Source organism: Colletotrichum fructicola, assembly GCF_000319635.2.
Source record: "Colletotrichum fructicola Nara gc5 chromosome Unknown KSG_Nara_v1_contig05, whole genome shotgun sequence".
Classification (NCBI taxonomy): Eukaryota; Fungi; Ascomycota; class Sordariomycetes; order Glomerellales; family Glomerellaceae; genus Colletotrichum; species Colletotrichum fructicola.
Genome location: NW_027094055.1, coordinates 1,161,738 through 1,174,841, shown reverse-complemented (window position 1 = coordinate 1,174,841; position 13,104 = coordinate 1,161,738). Strand labels below are relative to the sequence as shown.

The window sequence follows — 13,104 nt, the reverse complement described above, 5'->3', positions numbered from 1 at the left end:
CTAGCTAGGAAACGTCTTGTCCCTACTGCCGGACCCCTGTGAGCTGATACTACTGCGGTTGTTGGGGTAGAAAGGTTGATTCTCCGATTTGCCATCTGCATCCATCGAAGACCCAGTACCCTGACGTTGTGGAGGTTTTTTGGTGAGAACAGCTCGTGGTTTCTCGGCCGATGCTGGGTCGATGCTGTTTCGCGTTTTGGTCAGCTTTCGGGACGACCGCTTCTGTGAAGCTGCTTGCGACTGAGTCTCAGATAGTGAGCCTATGTCAATAGTAGATCTGGTGTCTGTCGACGCTTGGCTGGGTGCCGTGCTGCTGCCAGTTGGCCGACTGTATGCCGGATTGTCCCTGATCGGCAGAGAGAAGTTGGTAGCAGCACCGATGAGATCCGCCGTGAAATAAGATGGCGAGGTGGTGTGGTTACGGACTCCGTCCGGAGAAGAGGCATTCTGGGCGATGGTCAACTCGGAAATTCCCCAATATTTGCGGTATTATCGCTTACGGATGCCTGGGGGCTAACGTAGGTATCCAACTTCTTTTTTAGCACTTCAGACCGAACAGGCTTTGCCAGGTAATCGTTCATACCAGCCGCTAGACATTTCTCTCGATCTCCTTGAATAGCTGACGCTGTCATGGCGATAACCAACACTTTGCGCACCACGTCGATGGAATCCTTACGAATCATTTTTGTCGCTTCGTAACCGTCCAGCACCGGCATCTGTACATCCATGAGGACCACGTGGTACGGCCGGCCTTCTCTTGCCTTTTGCCGTAAGCCTTCGACAGCCTTCAGACCGTTCTCAAAGGCGTCTACTGTGGTGTATCCCAGTCTCTGAGCATACTGGATGGCAATCTTCTGATTGATCGGATTGTCCTCAGCAATGCATATCCTGATCTGTTCTTTGGGAATGGCAGTGAGATCCAGGAAAGGGTTGGGAGAGGTCATTCTTCTCTCTGAGACGGGTAAAGCGGAACGCTCCACTGGTGGCGGAGATTTGATCTGTTGTGCGTCTCCGGCAGAGACGTCTGACTTTGCTTTGTCGAACGTAACCGTGAACCAGGCAGTGGTCCCTACATTCTCTTGGCTTTCCAGCTGGATTTTGCCCTTCATCATGGTTTCGATCAAAGATTTGCAGATGCTGAGGCCGAGACCGCTACCGCCGTACTTTCGCGCCGTGCTATTGTCAGCCTGGCTAAATGGCTGGAAGAGTTTGGCAAGTTGCTGCTGGGGAATGCCGATACCGGTGTCTTGCACCCTGAAGGTCAACGTCGCTTTATCCTTAGTCTCAGAATCGACGCGTGCACCAATGGTGATTGAACCATCTTCGGTGAACTTCAGACTGTTCCCTATGAGGTTGCCGAGGACTTGATGCAGTCTGATGGGGTCTCCGTAAATGAGCATCGAAGGTAGGTTGATGTCCTGGATGATCTTGACATTTCTTCGCTGCGTCTTCTGCCTGTTGCTGTAAGAGACGGCGCGAACAACCTCCCGGACCATTTCCTCTGGATTAAAGGCAATGACGTATAGCTTCATCTTGTCGGCCTCCATTCTAGAGAAGTCGAGAATGTCGTTGATGACCGTCAACAGCAAGTCGGCCGATACTCTTATTGAATCAGCCATCTCCTGTTGGTCCTTGTCCAGGTTGCTGTCTCTGAGTAGTTCTGAGTTGCCAATGACGCCGTTGAGTGGTGTCCGTAGCTCGTGAGAAACGTTGGCCAGGAATATTGACTTGGCCTTGGCAGCCTCTTCGGCCAGCTTGACATTTCGCTTGGCTTCAGCCTCGGCATGTTTGGCTTTGGTCTCTGCCTCCAACGCCTTGGCGAGAGCACGCTTCTGAAGTGAAACCATTGAAACGTTTTCTGCTGATACCTTCTCGACCGCCTTCATTGCCAGGGCATTGGAGTAACTAATGCCAATCTGATTGACTAGCAACTGTAGGACGGATACGTTGCGGTCAGTGAAAGAGCCCGGCTCGCCCTCCAAATACAAGACGCCGAGGAGCGGCTTGGAGCCATGACAAATGGGAATAGCAATGATAGCTTTGCTCAATACGTTTCTCTGAAGCCAAGCCTCACTCACGTTGCCAAACCGCTCATCACTAATGATGTCCGGGATGAATACGGCTTCGCGGAAGCGAGTGCAGTACAATATGACGTTCTCCGCAACGAGAGATGTGCCCGCCAGGGGAAGCCCTGGTATGTGCGCCGATGCACCTCTCTCGGGATCGCCACTTGCCGCGAGACACCAGCCTGATTCATCGGAGTCCTGGACCACAATGGCTGCAAGCGTAGCTGAACCGCCGCAAGTTTGCAGGATAACGTCGCACATGGTCTTCAGCAGCTCGTCGACCCGAAGAACTCCTGAAATGACCTGTGACGAGAGCAGAATCGCGTGCAAATCGATCATATCAAGGGCAGGCAGACCTGCCCCAGGCTCGTTGTGTTCATGCATCGAGCCGCGCCATGCCCCTATGCGCTCGCCTTTGATATCGGCGATGGCAGTTTGATTCGCATGCTGCAAAGCATCTTGATTTTCCTCGCCATCGACAGCACGATAGTCGACGCCACTGCTGTCTCCAGCGAAATCAGTCTGGACAGCGGCGTCCGTCGTCCGCGGGTTTCTCGTCGGACTGTGTAATAGAATCGCGTGCTCTTCTTCCAGGCGCTCAGCCACAGCCACAGCACCAAATTGTCGGTAGAAGGCGATGGCATCCCTGAAAGCCGACCGCGCCAGTCTGCGAGCTTTACGCCTGACGAGTGTGCCTGCCATCAGCGTGTTACCCAAAGCCGCCTCAAACAAGTAATTGTGCTCCTCAGCGTTGTCCAAGGATTCCTCGTACAGTTTGACGGCTCCACCATAGTCGCAGGTTAACTCGTCAATCTGCGCTTCCAATATTCTGGACCAAGAGAGGTAGTTGACGTCAGTGTACACTTCCCATTCCTTGATCCTCTTCGTTAGTTCCCGGAGCTTGTATACAGTGTCCTCTGTCTCCTCGATCAAGTCGTTCGGGTCTAACCGAGGGTCATTGAGTCTGCGGAGCATGCGACCGGCGAGGGCAAGACCGTAAAAGAAGATCACCAGCCTACTGTTCCGGGCAGACCATAGGTTTTGAACGCTTTCGTAGCACGCCTGTCCGACCTCAATGGCTCGGTCGTAATGGCCATAGATAAACAGAGGCACGATCTCAATGCTCTCGTACCAGAGGATGGAGCGATTGCCATTTTGGGTGTTGGTTCTTAGCCAAGCCTTGTAGGTTGCGGAATTGTGCTGGTCGTCTGTCATAACATCTAGCGGCTCAGTTGTGCGGGTTTTCCCCTGCAAAGCGCGACAAGCCTGTCGGATTGAGATAAGCAGAGTGCCGCCTCTTGTATCCTGATGCCAGTTTGGAATCTCTTCGCAACCATACTGGCAGAACGCTTCCAGATCAGAGCAGTTCTCGCTCGAAAAGAACTTGAGTTGCGCTGCCAGGCCGAAACTGAGGATGGAAGAGATTCTGTCGCCGGCTGCTGCGGCATACTCTACAGACCCCTCCAAGTGATTTAACGCAACGGCCACCGGTATCTGTACGTGGCCGATGAAGTTTGCGTAGAGCATGTAACCTCTGGCCATTGAAAATGGGTCTCGGTATCGACCAAGCAGTTCGATGCAGACATTGCCCACCTCGACTGCGAAACTGACCATGTTGAACCTAGCGAGAGCAATGATTCCGAGATGCAGAAACGCCATTCCAGACTGCGGGAAGGCGCCATGAGTGAGATGGAGCTCCAGCATAACCAAGGAAAGCTGATAAAACCGAAGATAGTCGCTCCACCATGCCGCGCTGACAGTTTCTGCCAGTACTGCTCCGATAGACGGCAAGCCGGGATCCAGCGATGGTGTTGGGTTCATAAGCTCGGTTTTGTCCATCGTCTGAATCCTGACGGACATTTTCTCGAACTGGTCGTCGCACTTTTCAAACGTCGGATCGTCATCAAATTCGACGTCCAGTGCGCGAAGGCACTCTCTCAATGATGCCAATGCCCCCTTTGCATTTCCGATCTGAGCCAATGTTCTCGATTGCAGGACATAGGCTGGTGCTTTGTCTAAGGGACTTCGAGCACATCTGAAAACTGTCTCGAGCAGGGCATTAGCTGCTCCGTGATTTCCCATGTAAAGATAACACTCGGCGGCGCGAAGATGTAGCTGCATGGTCTCATCGTAAGATACATCCTCGAGCTCGTCGTTCCACGGATCCGGTTGCAACAGCGCTACTGCTGTGCTGTAAAACTTTGATGCTGTTGGCCTGGCGCAATTCTCGACGGCGGCTTGTGCACAGTCAAACAGCAGCTTCCGGTATGGCTCGCGTCGAGGTACTCGCTTTTTAATAATGTCAACAGATTCACAAATATGCGAGGCTGTATTGTCCTTTGCCCTAGGATCTGCGGAGTAGTATTTCAAAAGAGTCTGCGCGATGACGAAGTGCATCTTTCGAGCATTGCACTCCTTGAGCGCTGCTGACGCTTGAATGAATCGATCATGGGCAAACCGGAACCTGTCGTCTGTCTCGCTAGGGACGATAATGTAGGCCTGAACGGCAGCTTGAAGACCGTTGACTGCTTCTTGTTGAGAGTACGATGCGTGATATCGCTCGTTTCCGGGGCCCCGGCATGTGGTTTCATCTTCGTACTGGAATTCCCCGCTCAGAAGTCTGGTGATGAGCTCGAATGAGAAGGATGAGCCAAGCAGTGCAGCCCAGGCAAGTATCGCTCGAGAAGATGGGGGTAACTCATTTAGCCTCCTGGTAATGAAACCTGTGTCAAGTATGTCGTAATCGCTTTCGCCCTGGAAGTGCTCAAAAAGCCTGTCAAGGTCGAAGTGCCAGTTGCTGTCCCTGTAGTCGTACCAAATGCACCTTTTCCGGTAACAAGCGCTTAGCATCTCCCGCATATAAAACGGATTTCCTGCGGTTTTCGACTGTATGACTATGGCCAGCGGCATGACCTCCTCTTTTGGCCTGCAGAGCGTGGTCGAAACGTATTGAATTATCTCCTCCTCGCCTAATGGATTTAGTCGGATGCGAGTAACGACCGGCCCGCCCGACCGAGGAAATTCTGGACGATATTAGAATACTGTGTGCGATGCACGGAAAAGGCGATGTTGAGGCTTACCTTCAGATTCAGGAGGCTGAATGATGGACTGTACTCGCTCGGGGGACAGCTCCTCAGGGCGGTATGTTATGATGACGACCATCTTCATTCGTGCTCCAATGATCTGAGTAATCAACTCTAAGGACTCGTCATCAGCAAAGTGAAGGTCATCCAATACAAAACAAATAAATTTGTGAGACGTGAACATGCGGAGGACATCTAGGAAGGTGTTCATTAAGCGCATAGTCTTTGTTGCTCCACCGGCCCGTAAAAAGTCTTGAGAGGCTTGTGAAGAGATGACGGTAGGCTTCGCCAAGCGGCTGGGTGAGCTTCCCGGGGATGAGCCGCGTCTTTTGAGCCCCGTCCGTATGTTGCGAGTCTGGTTGGAACCTTGAGTGATTGATACAGATAGTGGCAAAGAGTTGTCAAGTGCGCCGATAAGGAAATCGGGCAACCCAAGTACCTTGTGGAGGGTCGGCCACACGGGTCGTACGTACTGCTTCAGAGCTTGATGGAATGGCGTATCTGTGTTTCGTTCTCCGAAGACTTGTTTGAACAATGACGACAACAACTTGAGCAGCGGTCCGAAAGCAGTTCGGCGAGCTGTGTCAAATTTCGCCGTGGCGCAATAACCTCTCCGTCTGGCTTCCGCAAGTACAGATTGATACAGACAGCTCTTGCCAAGCCCGCCGGCACCCTCCACAAGGACAATTTCGCAATGACCGCGTCTCCTGAACTTGGCTGAACCTAGTTGGCGGGACAGACTCGACGATGATGACTCGACAGCACTGTGTCGGTTGCTGTCAGTTGGTGTTCCTATTCCATCAGCAAGGCTCCGGGTCTCGATGGACACGGACTGGTGCCTCTCCCATGGTCTGGTCATGCGCCCAAGAGGGCCAGAATTGGACGATGCGATGGTGTCTCCGGATATTGTCTGAGTATCGGACAAGATTGACGGTACGAAGCTTGCTTTCGACTGTCTTGGGTCTGAGGATGTAGTGTGTGTGAATGATCCGCTTCGTCGCGTGGTGCCTTCTGCCGAGCTTGCACCTTCGCTCGACAGATCTGCGCAGTCTGGAAGCTCGGCGGAGAGTTGAGATCCGTCAGAGAAACGATTATTTGCCGATTTTTGGTTCATAGAATGGCTCTTAGCAACGCGCTCAATCACTTTAATGACCTCTGCTCTTTCCTTTTGACGCCCAATCATCATACTAGGTAGGATGAAGAACGATGATATATCCTTCTCTCCAATCTTCCACTCCTTGAGTGCCAGCCAGTCACCGTCGGTCAAGAACTGCTGCACTTTTAACAAGTCATGTTTCAGGCCGCTTGCCGAGTGATAGCGGTCGGCCACATTCTTCGCTGTACATTTCTGTATGATGCGCCCAATGACGTCTGGTATATCGAGCCGAACCTGGGAAACGTTGGGGATCCGTCGGCCCAGAACGCCTTGTACGATGTCCAAAGGCGTATCCCCCTCAAAAACAGGCTGTTGAGTGAGCAAAGTCCAGAAAACGACACCGAGAGAGTATATATCAGTCCGGCTGTCAGGTTCCGCCGGCATACGTCCGGTCTGCTCGGGGCTGATATAGAGGAGCTTGTTCTTGGCGCCTAGCTCTTTCGATAAGCTTGACCAGGACGTACTCGACAAGCCGCCCTCGAATGACCTCGTGCCCGTACCAAAATTAATCAGTTTGACAGAATTCGTGTCGATATTGAAGTGAAAGGAATCAGGGCGAATCTCTCCGTGGGTGATGACCTGCCCGTAGTGGAGGATTTCAAGACACTGACTTGCGCCAATCGCGAAATCGAGGAATTCTTGTAAGTTGATGGGCTCTTTCAGATGAAGTTTGTCTCTACGATAAGCTTCATATCTGTCATCCACCTTCCTTGCCTTGTAAAAGGCTGGTCCCAGGTCTATCAAATCAAACAAGTAGTTCTGGCCGGGGTGTTGGTAGATTGCAACCACAATGGAACCGCGGTCGCCCGGGTGAGGCGCGAGACGGATGAGATCGAGTGGCTTGACAATGTGGTGGCCATTGGGATCAGCTGTAGCGAATAGGTTTTTGGCGATATGGAACGCCCTCTCTTCACGAAGGACGTGGTATGAGACGCGAGCCACCACGGGCTCTTCTATGTATGATATTTCGGCACCAGTAGCCTGGCTGGCTGGGGGAGAGGTGGCAGAGAAGTCGCTGCTAGCATCGCTGGGTAGACCGGAGTGCAGGCTCGTGGAGCTCGCATGCTCTGAGGGTGAGGGTCGGCCGGACTGGAGTCTCGCGGTTGATCCAGGACTGGAGGCGGGGTGGGATGATGAGGAGGGTTGATAGGGTGACACGAATCTGGTGCCACATACGTGCCTGTGAAGCGCACGTTAGATTAAACGGAGATCGACAGTAGCAGAGAAGCAAGGCTCCGCGCATATTTGGGGTGGGTTGCACAAGCAGGAGGACGCACCAAATGTCATAGGATGTGTGGAAGGGAAGTCTGGACTCATCCCAGGTATAACCAGCAATCTGGCGGAGACGCTCGAACAGACGCGAAGGGGGGTCGAAGTGGTCATCCGACACGATGGCAGTGCCGTCCATCATTGAGGTCAGTCATAGGCGTAAGCCTAGAGCTCGGAGACCTTTTGTGGTGATTCGTGTTGGTGATGGTGATGGCGGGGTGGGAGATCGATTTTTGGAGGAGGCAGTGGGACGGGCAGGCGGGCGGGCGTTGGCGACGAACTCGTGGTCTCGGTGACGGCGGTTGGCGCAAAAGGGCTTGTACGATTTCGGTCGGAGGCGTCAAAAGCGTCAACTAGGCGCGGCAGACCATTTCATGGTTTTACAAAATGCCCAAGGGAGTGTTGTGAGACGGCGGACGTGGTGCAATTATGCAGTGAGTGGTGTTGGCTGTGCGGCGGCGGCGGTGGTGGTGTTGGTCGTTGTCGTCGTCGTGGATTCGTGAGCGACGTTATGGCAAAGGCCCCGCTACAGCCCTACGCCTCTAGGATAGAGATGCGCGCGTGAAACAGACTGGGCGCCGCTTAATTGAAGTATCGCAATCAAGGCGGCGTGGACAACGACGGGCTCCCTAGGAAGAGGCGTGAGGTTGACGCTGCGTCTAGTGATGCGTCGGCGGCGTCGTCGGCGACTAACGGATCGGGAGATGCAGCTGTCGTCGGTGGTTAGGCAGGGGCTGGAAGTGATGGATGGATACCTACCTAAGGTAGGCACCGTGGGTAGGTACGGCAGCTCACCTGGGCTCCCCTTGACCGGACCTAAAGTATCTTACCTACCTTAGGTACCTAGGTAGGTGGAGGTAAGGTACCTGAGGTAAGGTACCCAGGTAAGGTAGGTAGGTAAGCACCTGAGGAATCTTTAGGCATGCATGGAAGTGGTGGTACTCCAGCGGTAGCGGTGCCAGGCTGAATGTCCCGCGGAGAAATGGGCATTACCTTACCGTCCGGGCACCTACGTACCTACCTACCAAAGCTGCTAAGATACCGTTCCTCGGGCAGGTACCTGAGGTTAATAGGCAAGGTAAGTACCTAGGTAGGTGCCCAGGTAGGTAATGGAGGTGCTCAACCCCCTCCCCAAAGACCCCATACCATCTAAGGCCAGGCACATCAGAATCAGGTTTGTAGGTGGGACACAACCGGTGTTTGGCACCTATCAACCAGCTTACAGATACACACTGAGGCATCACTGTGACAGCTTGTTGCCTTGGAAGACGCCCCAAACCCAGGGATACATAGGTGACTTTATTGAGTCAAGGCTGAGGTGACCTTAGGTAGGTAGCTGGAGGTCCAACAGTCAGAACAGTCAAATATGTCAGCATCTTTGCAGACGGGAGACAACACTGGAGTACACACTCAGTCAAGCCGAACAGAGTGACGGCCAGACGAAAGGGCAATGATTGGCAGGCGCGGAGCGACCTGCTCGGGTTGGTTGGCCTGTCTTTTATAGCCCTCCACGGTATGGTCTCTGCCTACAATGGGACAGCTCACCGCGGCTAGCATTGAATCGCTTTGTGTCTTTGTTCCCTCTTTGCTCCCTCTTTGCTCCGGCCAAACCGCCGTCTTCTCGGCCTCCTTCCTTTGACCGCCTGTTTCTGCCAATCCAGCCACGCCCCTAGGGCTCTCAACAGAGTCGTCACGACTCGTCCACAGGTACATCCAAATCGAAATAGCCCTTCGGGAAATATCCGTCCCGCTCAACTCCAGGCCTGAATCGCGACACTGTTGCATTCTCCCCCTTCGGAGAGCAAAACCTCGAGATGGGCATGTCTTTGCCAGAAGTTCGGACCCCAAATGATGTCACTCGCGACCACCTTCATCCTGCCGCCAAAGCCGCACTTCGAAAACCCTGTCCCTCCCGCAAAGTGAAATCGGTCCTGGCTGAAGTGTTGCACTCGCTGCAACAAACCACGCAGACCTTGGACCAAGAAACTCTCCAAAACACCGCCGCCTTCCAACCGTCCCATCCTTAAACTTGGTTTCTCCACGCCCATGGTTGCAACAAAAGACGTGACCGACCAAGGCGCTTCGCCAACGGCGTTAAACTGGTAAATCCAATTTCACTCATTACAAGGTTGGTGAATTATCAGGGAACTAGCACTAGTTAAATCCAGTGTACCTGATAGCTAGCAACTGATGGCTAAAATGCTGTGCAGAGCAGAGCTCCACCGGGACTACAGGACCCGTCATCCAACACCCCTTACCTTATTTCATCCTCTCAGTCGCGAGCACGTGTCAAGTGACATTCGCGAAAATAGATGGTATCAAAAGTACATGTCAAAGATATCTATATTCTATATAGCTTTCCCTTTTGACAGGGCTCGCTGAAGCCCTACGCATACATATGCGCACGATTCATCTACATCGTGGGTATGGCGCAAAACAACCCCCCTCATTCAACAAAACTCCCAGGTATTCTTATATGCTTAGCCAAAGCTCCATCTCCCCTGAGCTTGCCGCCTTTCATTGGTCATGTCCATGCTTTCTAATGCTTCACAGCGATAAGACGAAAATATCAGCCCATTCCTATCTTACGGCTTCTGCCCATACGCCACAGCATTACTTGCTGTGCGAGGGGAGTGCTGTGCCGTTGGCGTTGGAGGCAAAGTTGTACGACTGAGCCAGACGACGCTCCTCGTTGCGGCGAGTGTTGACGAAGTCGGGGTAGTTGAGCGTGAGCTCGACGGCACCGTTCACAATGTTGTCGGCAGCCTCAACACCGAGCATGAACGAATGGTCCTGATTGCCGACCTCGTACCTCCAGCTGCCGAAGCGGCCACGGGAGTAAATGTCCAAGTCCTGAAGCTTAGGAAGGAGGTCCTTGAGGACGCCCTCTCTCTCGAGCGAGGGAGTGGGGTAGCCGTGGTCGAAGCGGCGGTGGTATGTGGAAACGATCTCGTCCTCAGGCTTGATCATATCGGTGTTGAGGAGACCCTGGATGCATTGCTCGAGGATCTTCTCCTGGTCGACAGGTTTCATGGAAGACTCGGAAACCTCCAACATGATGGACCAGTAGGGGCCTTCCTTGGCCTCGGTAGACTCAGCCTTGCTGCCGTTGGCCAAGTAGAGGGTGGGCAGCTTCTTGCTGTCCTCGGGCTGGTTGTACGGAGAGTAGTTGGAGAAGATGGTGGCGCGGTAGAAGGGGCAGTTGTCCTCAGGGAAGTACAGCCAGCACTTGTCGCCAATGCGCTCAGGGCGGGCGCCACGGAGACCGACACCAATGACGTGGGTAGTAGAGTAGAATAGACCCTTGGACAGGCTGACAAGCTCCTGGTTGCCCATCCTCTCAACGAGCTGGTCTACGTTCATGGTAGAGACGAGCTTGTTGTACTTGACAGTGGTGCCATCCTTGAGAGTGACAACCTTGCCCTGAGCGTCAACCTTCTCGACGGAGCCCTTCTCGCCCAGGCGGATCTTGTCCTGAGGCAAAGTGTTTGCAACAGCGATCCAGATACCACCGGTACCGTCGCGAGCGGGGAAGCGGAAGGTGGCGTTAGGACCCCAGTTACCGGCGACCTTGTTGAGGACGACATTCTCGGTGACGAGCTTCAGGTTGGGGGCAGCGACACGCTCTCCGAGCCATTGGCATTGCATCTGGGGCACAGTTTAGTGATCTGACGTGCTTGATACATCCTAGTTTGCTTGAAGCTTCTTACCTTGGTGGTAGGAACAGCCCAAACCTTGTAGTTGTAAGGGCGCATGAAAATATCGGCAACGCCCTCACCGCAGTTGCGGAGAATCCACTCGTCGAAGTCCTTGGGCTTGGTGTTGGCGACGCGGCACTCGAGGGCAGCGTCAATAAGGCCGTTCATGCATTTGACCTGGTCCTCCTTTGGCAACATGGAGATGTTGTTCTGGAAGGGGTAGGGTACCCAAAGGCCCTTGTAACGGACATAGGAGATACGCTGGTGGGTGAACCAGTCATCGTCCTTGGGTAAGGCCTCGTCGATGCAGTCGTCGAAGTACTTGTAGTGGGAGAAAATAACGTGACCACCGACATCGTAGAGCTGGAAAGATTCTGGTCAAAAGGCGTCGGCGCAAGGCTGAGCAAAGCTCGCTGTGTAGGAAGCACTTACGAAGCCCTCGGGGGTCACATCGGTCGAGGCAAGACCGCCAGCCCTATCGGCAGAGTCAACGAGCAGCCATGAGGGGCCGTTCTGCAGGAATCGGTCAATATGCGCATTCGAAGTGACAGGGGTAGGTGTGCAATCTGGCGGTGAGAACTCACGATCTGGTTGAGACGCTTCGCAGCACCAAGACCGGTCGGGCCGGCGCCGATAACCAAGACATCAACGTTACTGCAGAGGGGACGGTCAGCAGGAGTTCTTTCAATTGGAAGTCCCATGCATGCCGCAAGAGAGGCCGTGAGGTTCTGGAACGAGAACCAGCGATTCGGGGGTGCCAGAAAGGCAGAGAAGATACTCACATGTCAGCCATGGTGGGGGTTGTGGAAGTAATGATGATGCTACAACTTGGTTCTAGAAGACGAGAAATGGCGCAGCAAGGCAATGCTCTCGTAGGTCTGGCGATGGCACAGCTCGCGAGATAGCAGCGGAGGGATATTCAAGAGGAATTGAGACTCGGGAGGAGGTGAGGGAGTTGGCAGCAAAGAGAGGAGGAGGAGGGAGGTCGCGCGTGGCATCAGTCGTGGCCGTTGCTGTAGATATGGGTTTCGACTGGTTCGAAAGAAAAGGGGACCGACTGCTGTGATGGAGGGGCCAAAATTATTACTTGGGACAGGGGTAATGGCGGGGCCCCCTGGTCATTGCTTTCGAGGTAGGTGAGGTGTGCTGGAGGTGCGGCAGACCCTTCCACCCTTCCTGTACCGCCGTAGGACGGTCGGGTCGGGAGCCGCAGGAACGGTGAGATGAGGCGTCGTGCTTATGGTGGTGGTGGTGGTGGTGGTCGCCCGCTGACGGATGATAAGATGCCACCATGGCGAACCACCAGGCTGGGCATGGATGTTTGCTACGTTCACTAGTAGACACCTAAGGCAGGCATTCAAGCATCACCACGACACCAGCAACCATCTGTCCATAGAACTGGTGCACCGGCCGCATAGTAACTAAGCATGTTCCATTATAAGGTAACTAAAGATAAGGTGAGGTGTCTAGGCAGACATCGATATGTGGACGGGATGCTTTTATCAGGTGTTCTATCTGGGCAAGGCGAGGTGGTAAGTGATTGTGCGTGTGTCGTGCTAATTAGAGGCATCTTGAAATGTCTTGGCGGTGTCTAATATACCTACTACCTATCTGTCTAGCTGTCTACCTGCCTACCTTACCTACACTTTGGGTAAGGTACTTACCTGAGTACCCAATTGTTTCCAGGGCAGCTTCTCGACTGATTTCGCACGAGCAGCTAGCCAAGTTCCGAAGCGCACAAAGACTAGAAGGTAATAGGGACCAGGGCACATTGCGACTGCCGACTTACCTACCTTACCTACCTTACCTGCCTTGCCTGCATTGCACTGCAA

At 53.5% G+C, this 13,104-nt stretch overlaps 3 protein-coding genes across 3 annotated transcripts; 1 reads left to right on the top strand and 2 right to left on the bottom strand.

Annotated features, from left to right (window-relative positions):
- On the bottom strand, nt 1-7,716 carry tcsA-0 (Two-component system protein A; the record flags this gene model as incomplete). The annotated part of the gene is made up of 6 exons (XM_066152107.1): nt 1-447; nt 501-5,089; nt 5,147-5,263; nt 5,589-5,621; nt 6,338-7,485; nt 7,583-7,716. 6 exons carry the CDS (start codon nt 7,714-7,716, stop codon nt 1-3), a joined length of 6,468 nt encoding a protein of 2,155 aa, XP_066008549.1.
- A 1,706-nt stretch (nt 7,717-9,422) lies between these two features.
- CGGC5_v008991 (uncharacterized protein) lies at nt 9,423-10,133 on the top strand (the record flags this gene model as incomplete). Its single annotated transcript, XM_066152106.1, has 5 exons — nt 9,423-9,493; nt 9,652-9,702; nt 9,785-9,898; nt 9,959-10,040; nt 10,128-10,133. The coding sequence occupies 5 exons, from the start codon at nt 9,423-9,425 to the stop codon at nt 10,131-10,133; spliced, it is 324 nt and encodes a 107-aa protein (XP_066008547.1).
- A 54-nt stretch (nt 10,134-10,187) lies between these two features.
- Nucleotides 10,188-12,065, bottom strand: CGGC5_v008990 (uncharacterized protein; the record flags this gene model as incomplete). Its single annotated transcript, XM_032020389.1, has 5 exons — nt 10,188-11,222; nt 11,285-11,635; nt 11,705-11,785; nt 11,857-11,926; nt 12,055-12,065. 5 exons carry the CDS (start codon nt 12,063-12,065, stop codon nt 10,188-10,190), a joined length of 1,548 nt encoding a protein of 515 aa, XP_031882642.1.
- Nucleotides 12,066-13,104: the final 1,039 nt, after the last annotated feature.